The sequence below is a fragment of the Mustela lutreola genome, chromosome 8 (assembly GCF_030435805.1).
Source record: "Mustela lutreola isolate mMusLut2 chromosome 8, mMusLut2.pri, whole genome shotgun sequence".
Classification (NCBI taxonomy): domain Eukaryota; kingdom Metazoa; phylum Chordata; class Mammalia; order Carnivora; family Mustelidae; genus Mustela; species Mustela lutreola.
The window spans coordinates 57,634,147-57,644,567 of NC_081297.1; the positions used below are offsets into that span (position 1 = coordinate 57,634,147).

General features: G+C 43.8%; 1 protein-coding gene across 1 annotated transcript; it reads right to left on the reverse strand.

The window, feature by feature from the left end:
- Nucleotides 1–6,957: 6,957 nt before the first annotated feature.
- On the reverse strand, nucleotides 6,958–9,414 carry RPS26 (ribosomal protein S26). The gene is made up of 4 exons (XM_059185013.1): nucleotides 9,257–9,414; nucleotides 8,818–8,995; nucleotides 7,535–7,665; nucleotides 6,958–7,066 (listed from the first exon to the last, which is right to left on the reverse strand). The coding sequence occupies exons 1-4, from the start codon at nucleotides 9,257–9,259 to the stop codon at nucleotides 7,031–7,033; spliced, it is 348 nt and encodes a 115-aa protein (XP_059040996.1). The 5' UTR covers nucleotides 9,260–9,414; the 3' UTR covers nucleotides 6,958–7,030.
- Between the last annotated feature and the right edge of the window lie 1,007 nt (nucleotides 9,415–10,421).

Genomic DNA, 10,421 nt, shown 5'->3' on the forward strand with positions numbered 1-10,421 from the left:
CACCCAGGCACTCCAATTTAATTTATTTTTTAAAAGATTTTATTTATTTATTTGACAGAGGGAGAGATCACAAGTAAGCAGAGAGGCAGGCAGTGGGTGGGGGAAGCAGGCTCCCCACTGAGCAGAACGCCCGAAGTGGGGCTCGATCCCAGGACCCTGAAATCATGACCTGAGCCAAAGGCAGAGGCTTAACCCACTGAGCCACCCAGGTGCCCCCCCTCAACTTTTTTTTTTTTTAAATTTAAAAGCTTTTTTTTTTTTTTTTTTTTAGTTTAAAAGCTTAAGTAGTTTTTTAAAAAATTACCTTCTATTTGTGGCAAAAGTTAATTTGTTTTCCACTTAGAATGTTGATGATTTCATTTTTCATGATAAATATATGTAAGAAGTGAGTCAATTCAGTGTAGGTACGGGAGAAATACCAAAAGAGGCACACAGGTTCTTGAAGTCGGGAAATACTCATCTAGCATTTCAGAGCTAGTTGTGGTATAATAAAATGAATAGCCAAGATTTATCCTGAACTCACAGATCTAAGTCAGATCATGTCACTGCTGTGCTCAAAAGTCTCCAATGGAAAAAACAAAGAAACAAAAACAACTCTCATGGATTACCATCACTTTATTTTTTCATGCTTTATTTTTATAACAGCTGCACTGAGCTATAATTTACATAGTATATAATTCAATGATTTAAAGTATACAATTCAACTGCTTTTAGTATGGTCCACAAAGCTGTGTCACTATCACTAATCACTTTTAGAATATTTTCATTACCCCTAAAAGAAACCCCATGCATTTAACAATCACTCCCCTCTCCTCCCACCTTCCTATCCCTAGGTGAACACTACTCTACTTTCTATCTCTATAGATCTGCATATTCTGGACATTTCATGTAAATAGAATCATATAACATATGGTCTTTTATGACTAGCTTCTTTCTCTTAGCATGTTTTCAGGGTTCAGCAATGTAGCATATAGCAGCATCCCATTTCTTTTCATGGCCAAATATTTCTTTGTATGGATATGCCATATTTTGTTTATCCAGTTAATGAACACTTGTTCACCAGTTAATGAACACTTTCATTGTTTACTTCTTGACTAGTGTGCATAATGCTGCTATGAACATTCATATACAACAACTTTTTGTGTGAATATATATTTCCAGTTCTCTTGGGTATACATCTAGGAGTAGAATGGCTGGGTCATATGTTAACTGGAACTTTTGAGAACTCTGTTCCAAAATGCATCATTTCACATTCCCACCAGCAGTGTACAAGGGTTCCAACTTTGTCACACATTGTCTAGAACTTATTGTCTTTTTCTTATTAAAGCCATCCTAGAGAGTGTAAAGTAGCATCTCATTGTTTACCATCACAATTTGAGTGAAGTCCAGAGCTGGCCAGGGCCTACAGGGCCCCACATGATCTAACTCTGTGTACGATTGGTAGGTACACAATCTTTTATCGCAGTAGACAAATCAAAGCAACTCTAAAACCCAGTACTTTTGGAACTCCTATGGCAACAAAACCTGATCTGAAACTCATATTGGGTAATTTACATGACTATTCTTGTATTTTGCTACAGAAATAATAATGTGTTTTAATCTTGGGTACTACTCCAGATCCCTTTGAAGATGTTATATGTTTAGCAGTATATGCTCTTTATCACTGCTCTAAAGTCAAAACAAATTCCAAAGCAAGTGAGGTGTCAAGGATTTCATATAAAGGATTGTAGACATGAACCACTTTCCCCTAGCTCACTTGAATTTATCCAGACTGCCTTGCTTTTTTTCTGTGACGTGCCAGGCATACTCTTTCCTGAAGACATTTGCTCTTCCCCCATTTATCCAAATGGCTTGCTTTCTTTAGTTTTCTGATCAAATGTTATCAACCTTATAGACATAAGGCCATTTTAAATAAAACTTATATAAAACTATAGTCCTTCCTTACACCCTCTCACACTGCTCCCTCATGAAAATGTAAGCTCTATGTATTTTTATCTTGGCCATTGCTAGGATCTTCAGTATTTAGAAATGGTTGGCACATTGTAGGTTGACACATTTTATTTCTTGAGTAAGTGATTGTTTCATACCACTCAAACCTCACAAAAATACTGTGAAATAGGAATGATCACCTAAAGATTAGAAAATTGGAGAGAGGGGTGCCTGGCTAGCATAGGACTCTTATCTCGGGGTTTTGAGTTTAAACCTAACATTGGGCATGGAGCCTCCTTAAAAAAATAATAAAAACACAAAGAAAAAGAAAATGAAAAAGAAAGCGGTTGGAGAGGTTAAGGAACTCACCCAAGCTCACATAGCCAGAATTATCAGATGTGAGAATTACATCTAATAGTCCACTCTCTTACGTTCTTAACCTGACAGCCCTGTTTAATGGGAGACTTGGACTGAGAAACTAAGTGCCAAACACAGTGGCAAATAAAACGTATTGAAAAAATGAACAAATTTAGATTCTAGCCTGTTTTTTATTTACTGGCTCAGTTTCTTTTAACATGCCTATTAGCTTATTAATGCATATGAAGTCAACACCCTTCTATACCTAATAGTTACTAAAAGAATAAATGTATGAACTAAATGTATAAAGCAGGATATTAACCTAGTATGACAGACAATGAATAATTTTGTTCTCTTACATGGTAAGTTATGGAAACGTAGGCAAAAACAAAACAAAGGGGACACCTGGGTGGCTCAGTTGGTTAAGCAGCTGCCTTCGGCTCAGGTCATGATCCCAGCGTCCTGGGATCGAGTCCCGCATCGGGCTCCTTGCTCGGCAGGGAGCAAGCTTCTCCCTCTGCCTCTCTGCCTGCCATTCTGTCTGCCTGTGCTCGCTCTCTCCCCTCTCTCTGATAAATAAATAAAATCTTTAAAAACAAAACAAAACAAAGTACAAGACTTGGGCTTGAGGCAAAGGGTGGTCCAGGACATCAGTAAAAACCCTGATTACCACGGGGAACTGACCTCAAATCCAATTACCTCAAGGCAGGCATTGGAACAGAGACTGACTAGCCCAGAGACTTCTACCTGGCTTGATGAATACTTTTATACATTTAAACTGGAACACACTTCAGAAAGTTAGGGAGGTGTTGAGATTGCAATGGACTTCTTCCCACCTAATCAAGTCCAGTCAAAGTAGGTGGGAGTGGGAGATGGAGACTCAGATGTCTATACCGCCTTTTTTGTGACCAACTACCAGAACTTTAGTCCACAAGAGCTTAGCAGAGGAAGCCATTCATTTTACCAAACATCAGAGAACACAAGCTGACTTGTAGGCTACTTCTAATGGCATGATAGGAGGGCTCTCCCTAGCTGGAAATCCTGTCCTGACTGCCCATCAGACAAGACAAGGTCTGAGTTATTTGCAATGGGTATCTGGTTGGGAGATGGGTCTACTTTAGAGCCTGAAGCACATGAAATTCTCTTTGGTCATCTCTGGCACTCCAAAATCTCAATGAATTTGGGATTATCTGCAAGTAGAGAAATTGCTCAACCAATTCTTAGCTGTTAGGCTCTGGCATATATGCTCCCTGGAGATAGGATCACATTTTTTAAGATTTTAAGTAATCTCTATACCCAATGTGGGACTTGAACTTACAACCCCAAGACCAAGACTTGCACACTCCAACTGAGTCAGCCAGGCCCCCTGGATCACACTGTAAGACTGGGGCACCTTGGTGGCTCAGTGCGTTCAGTGCCTAAATTGGCTCAGGTCATGATCTCAAGGTCCTGGAATAGAGCTGCTCAGGGGGAGTCTGCTTGTCCTTCCACCATTCTCCCATAAGGGCTCTCTCAAAAAAAAAAAAAAAAAAAAAGTACACATCAGGAGAGCAAGGGATTCTTGATCTTGGGGGGTTGTGGGTTCAAGTCCCATTACTTAAATTACATTACAAAAATAAACCTTTAAAAAAAAACTCCACAAATCAACTTTTAAACTCCCAGTCTTGGGAGAGCCATTTAAAAATTATCTCAAGGGGTGTCTGGGTGGTTCATTGGGTTAAAGCCTCTGCCTTCGGCTCAGGTCACGATCCCAGGGTTCTGGGATTGAGCCCCGCATCCGGCTTTCTGCTCAGCAGGGAGCCTGCTTCCCTTCCTCTCTCTGCCTGCCTCTGCGTACTTGTGATCTCTGTCAAAAAAAACCTTTAAAAAACAAAACAAAACAAAAACCTTATCTCAAAAAAAAAAAAAAAAAGAAAAAAAGGCAGGGTATCTGGGTGGTTCAGTCCTTAAGAAGCTGCCTTCTGCTAGGGTTATGATTCTGGAGTCCATGGATTGAGCCCTGCATCAGCCTCCCTGCTCTGTGGAAGCCTGCTTCTCCCTCTTCCACTCCCTCTGCTTATGTTCTCTGTCTCTGCCAAATAAATCAAATCTGTTAAAAAAAAAAAAAAAAAAAAAAAAAGGTTAAACCTATAAATGAAATTTCAAGAAATATCTTAGTGGTTACATGGCCTGATTTACTACCTGAATCTGGTATTACTTAATAAACTGGCACTTGATGGGCGCCTGGGTGGCTCAGTGGGTTAAGCTGCTGCCTTCGGCTCAGGTCATGATCTCAGGGTTCTGGGATCGAGTCCCGCATCAGGCTCTCTGCTCAGCAGGGAGCCTGCTTCCTCCTCTCTCTGCCTGCCTCTCTGCCTACTTGTGATCTCTCTGTCAAATAAATAAATAAAATCTAAAAAAAAAAAAAAAAAATTTTTTTAAAATAAATAAATAAACTGGCACTTGAGAGAACCAGGTTTAGCATTTTTACCTCAGACCTTTTTCTTCTACCCAGTGTTTACTCGTGGTGTAAAGAGGTCATTACAGCATAAAGGATGAAGGAGCATTTGCCTCATGGGCTGGGCCTCCTACCTACAATGTGTTCTCACAAATTCAGGATTTGCCCCAGCTTTTCCAGCACATGCATTAGTAGGTTGACCATGAGCAAGTTGGGAGTCTTCATTTTGTTATTTTTCAGTTAGAGTTCAATTAATAAGAGCCAGCTTTAGGTTCCAAAATACTCTACTCCTTGTTATCATATTCCTTTGGATAGACACTCAGAAAAATGTGTATTTTGATTTTGAGATAGCCAGTGAGCGAGCACATGCATGGGAGTGGGGTGGAGCACAGGGAGGGACAAGCAAGACTCCACACTGAGGTCGGAGGTCCATCTCTCAACCCAGAGATCCTGACCTGAACCCAAACCAATACCCCAACTGAGTCACCAGGGACCCTCCCTTTAAAATGTTTGTTTTTTTAAAGAATCTTAAAGAGGGGGCACCTGGGTGGCTCAGTCAATTAATCTGCCTTTGGCTCAGGTCATTATCTCAGGGTCCTGGGACCAAGCCCTGTGTGGGGTTTCCTACGTAGCAGAAAGTCTGCTTTCCCCTCTGCTCCTGCTCATACTCTTTAATAAAAAATCTTAAGAGATTTTAGAAAGTGCATACAGGAGCGGAGGGGCAGAGGGAGAGAGGGAAACGGATTCCCTGCTGAGCCCTAGGCTGATGCAGTGCAATTCTAAGACCCTGAGCTAAAACCAAGCTGAAATGTGTATTTCAATCAAAATTTCCAAACTATGGGCTTAGCTTAGTTTGGGGGAGGAGGAATCCTGTAACTTCACTAGCAAAGCCAATCATTATCAATCAATTCCCAAATGGGTTTTTCAAACATGTTTATCTGTACCTAGTAACTAATTTCTGAACTCCACAAAAAACAAACCATTGTCACATAATTAGATATAGCTCTCCTCCATACTTTGTGTGGAAACTTTCCTCTTGTGGGACTACCACAAGTTTCTAGGAGTGCTTCTGGTATCCTGAACATCTTTATTAGAGAAACTGACCACAGAAAGATACAAATTGGCCAGAAACAGGTTTAGCAACAGAACAAGTCCAATAAATGAATTTTATGAAGTGGAAGATCTGAATACAGGTCTTTTTTTTTTTAAGATTTTATTTATTTGACAGAGAGAGAGAAATCAAAATTAGGCAGAGAGGCAGACAGAGAGAGGGGGAAGCAGGCTCCCTGCTGAGCAGGAGCCTGATGTGGGGGCTTGATTCTAGGACCCTGAGATCAAGGCAGAGGCTTAACCCACTGAGCCACCCAGGCACCCCTGAATACAGATCTCCTTAAAAGCCGTGTCATTGGGGCACCTGAGCGGCTCAGTCGTTAAGCATCTGACTTCGGCTCAGGTCATGATCCTGGGGCCTGGGATCAAGCCCTGCATCTGACTCCCTCTCAGTTCGGAGGTTGCTTCTCCCTCTCCCACTCCCCCTGCTTGTTTTCCCTCTCTTGTTGTGTCTCTGTCAAATAAATAAATAAAATCTTAAAAAAAAAAAAAAAAAAAAAAAGGGCTAAGTCATGCACTTCCTATTGAAGTCTTTGTGTCCCCCACCAGGGTTAGGCACAACCCTGTCTATAAATTGTCTCCTGATGTGCTCCTCACTCACATTTTTCCTGATCCTCCTAGTTCCATACCTCTATTTTTTTTTTTTTTTTTTTTTTTATTTAAAAGACTTTATTTATTTATTTGACAGAGAGAAATCACAAGTAGATGGAGAGGCAGGCAAAGAGAGAGAGAGGGAAGCAGGCTCTCTGCTGAGCAGGGAGCCCGATGTGGGACTCGATCCCAGGACTCTGAGATCATGACCTGAGCCGAAGGCAGCGGCTTAACCCACTGAGCCACCCAGGCGCCCCATACCTCTATTTTTAAGACACCAGCTTCATCTACTAGAAAGGTCGCATTAACCTAACACCTAACACAGGTACCTCATCACCCCCCTCACAGCTATGCAAGTTGGGAAGGCCAAGAACACAAAAAAGAAACCCAAGTTGAGGTTTTACTTACATGGATAAACTTTTTCCCCCATGAAAAGACTATGTGGTACTCCACACTTGAATGTAAAAGTTAATTACACTCCTTGTGACACATACAACTCCTACACTGACAAAACATACACTCAACATGCTATATGAAGTGTAATTGCCTTTTATTATTTCTTTTTCTGGAGAACAACTTTTCTTCAGTCCTTAAGGACTTAGCTCCTTACATGGGCTTTGGTGGAGGTCGTGGGGCAGCACCCTGAAAAGAAAAGAACAGCAAATTTTAGAACGTTAATGAATGAATCCTCCCACAAAGAACTTGACTACTATCCTCCTATCACTAACAATGCACCTGGGCCATACATGCATGGAAAACTGGTCCGTGCGGGTCACACACTAACTCCATCAGATGTAAACTACCTTACCTATTCAGACCTTAATCTGAGATTCCTGGGGTCTTCATCCATCACCCCTCTGGGCTTTCACATCTCTTTTTTTAAAAGATAATTACCATGGGGGTGTGGCTGGGTGGCTGAATGGGTTAAGTACCTGCCTTCAGCTCAGGTCATGTTCCCAGGGTCCTGGGATCCAGACCCGTGTCAAGGGCTTCCTGCTCAGCAAGGAGCCTGCTTCTCCCTCTCCCCCTGCTTGTTCTCACTCTCTCTCTCAAATAAATAAAATTAAAGAAAAAAAAAAAAAAAAAAAAAAGAGAAATAAAGATACTTACCGCGGGTCTAAATCGGGGTGGGGGTGTTCGGTCCTTCCGTGCTTCACGAGAGCGATTCCTGACTACCTTGCTGTGAATGGCACAACTCACACAATAATGTAGCTTCACATAGAGCTTGGGAAGCACATAGGCTAAGTAACAGAAAGAGGCAGAACAGTAGGTATTACATACCCACACTGCACTTGTCCTTCTCCCATTCTATCAGTCAAAAATAAACCTACTTAAGTGTCTCTCAGGCACACCTACAAAGTTCGATTTCCAAAGCAACCATTCAGTTTCTGGTAACACGTACATTTTTACAAACGAATAATCCCCTTTAATCCTTTTCACCACGGGTACTAAATCCAGTCTACTGGCAATAAACCAACAATCCAGCTTCTTCAGAAGCTGCACCAGTCCTAATGCCTGTTCCTGGGCCCCTTCTCCTTGCCTAAGAAAACTAATTTGTCTTAAGAAAAATAAATGATCAAAATAACAGAAAGCACACTGCTCCAAGTATCACCTTTGACCAAGTAAGACCACCTTCGTTATCGAAACATTCCTTATTAAGACAGTCTGGGGGCGCCTGGGTGGCTCAGTGGGTTAAAGCCTCTGCCTTTGGCTCAGGTCATGATCCCAGGGTCCTGGGACCCAGCCCCGCATCAGGCTCTCTGCTCAGCAGGGAGCCTGCTTCCTCCTCCCTCTCTGCCTACTTGTGATCTCTGTCAAATAAATAAATATAATCTTAAAAAAAAAAAAACCCTCAGTCTGTACATGTTTGTTTGTTTGTTTTTTAAAGATTTTATTCATTTGACAGAGAAAGACACAACAAGAGAGGGAGAACAAGCAGGGGGAGTGGGAGAGGGAGAAGTAGGCTTCTCATCTGAGCAGGGAGCCCAATGCGGGCTCGATCCCAGAACCCGGGCATCATGACCTGAGCCAAAGGCAGCCACCCAACAACTGAGCCACCCAGGCGCCCCACTCTGTACATCTAATCTTTATAAGGAACATTCCAGCCTTCAAAAACCCAGAAAGGGTGCTCCATTTACCATATTTATAGCTAGGGATCCAAATGCTGATATAAACTTTAAAACACTTTCGCAATCTCAATCTCTGAACAGATAACCACAAATCATGACCCAAAGACTGCACTATCACACAAGGACCCCCTCTGTCCACACAAAGCTAAAACAAACGAAGCTAAGCACTGGTCTCTTTTACCAACAGTAATTCTAAAGGCCCGCAGAAATTGCCTGGGAACAGCCCACGAACAGAGCCTGCAGGTGTGCCAGAAGCTCACTCACCGTCGAAGACACTGGCTTCGGAAATATCCCTGACAGCGGCGGCCTCTACTATGTTCCGAATAACAAACTTCTTAATGGCCTTGTCCTTGGGCACACAACGGGCGCAGTTGGTGCAGCGAATAGGCTGCACGTGGCCGCGGCCCTTTTTGGCACGACCATTATTCCTCCTTTTCTTGGTCTGCATCAGAATGAAGATCCTGTTACAAAGAGGGCGCATGCTTCCCCAACTTTAGCCCCCTACCGGCTACAACCGTGCCGGCAGCCCCCAGAATGACTACTCAAGACATTCAGCCCCTCCGCACATCCCTCCAAGGTCGAAGCAAATAGACACTTTGTACTCTCCGCCATGGTCCAGGTTTTCAAGTCCCCACAACCTCAGAATCTGTTCCTCCCAGGTTCCCACGCGGACCCCTACCACTACCCACGCGCCACAACTCACCATCTTGGAAGCGGGACCCGAGAAAGAATATAGCGCCGGCTCCGACTCTCTTATATAGTACGAGATCCCTACGCGCACACAGGAAGACTGTTTTAGAAGACGTATAGCGAGAGCGGCAGGCCACTTTACTCAGATTTTCTTTATTATTCAGCGTTTACGCTGAAATGTAAGCGTAGAAAAGCGCTTCTCGGGTTGTGTTATCCGTGGTAGGATGTGACCATGGGACTATTTAGCCGGATGGCGGAAGAAAACTAGGGTAATACGCATCCAGCAAGCCCCACCGGGTATTACTCCCTACCCCGGAAGTAATTCTGGGTGCTGTAATTATCCGGTTTTTGCGACGTTATGCGCGGAAGTTGCCCGCGCAGCACCACAAGGCGCACCCCCCCGCCATCGGAGGTCAGAGTCGGGGAGATGCATGGGAGTTGTAGTGCGAAGCTGGCGGGCCCTTAGCCCCTAAGCTCTTAGACCGAAGGCGGCGCTGTGCCACCGGGGGACGCTCTCGGCTTGTTTCTCCGACAGTATTGTTACTTGGTGTAGGATTGAGAAACCAAAGACGGGGGCAGGGTGGAGGGGTGGTGAGGGAGCGGGGACCTGGGGGAAACAAAATATTTTGTTAATGCCTCCTTCCAGTATGGACAAAACCTACGAAGGGCCTTGGGCAAATACATGGGTGTTAACGCTGTTTCTTACTCACTTTGTTTTCTTTTTTCTTTAAACATCCCTGGCTCCTGTTAGCGTAGCGCCAGACTCTGTAGTAAGCACTTTATAAATATTAACTCATTTTACCTTCAACAAGCCTATAAAGTAGGTACTATTATTGGGGCGCCTGGGTGGAAGCCGCTGCCTTCGGCTCAGGTCATGATCCCAGGGTCCTAGGATCGAGCCCCGCATCAAGCCCGAGCCCGAGCGCCGCATCGAGCTCGAGCCCGAGCCCCGCATCGAGCCTGAGCCCCGCATCGAGCCTGAGCCCCGCATTGAGCCCCGCATCGAGCCTGAGCCCCGCATCGAGCCCCGCATCGAGCCTGAGCCCCGCATCAAGCCCCGCATCGAGCCCCGCATCGGGCTCTCTGCTCAGCAGGGAGCCTACTTCCTCCTCTCTCTTTGCCTGCCTTTCTGCCTGTTTGTGATCTCTCTGTCAAATAAATAAATAAAATCTTAAAAA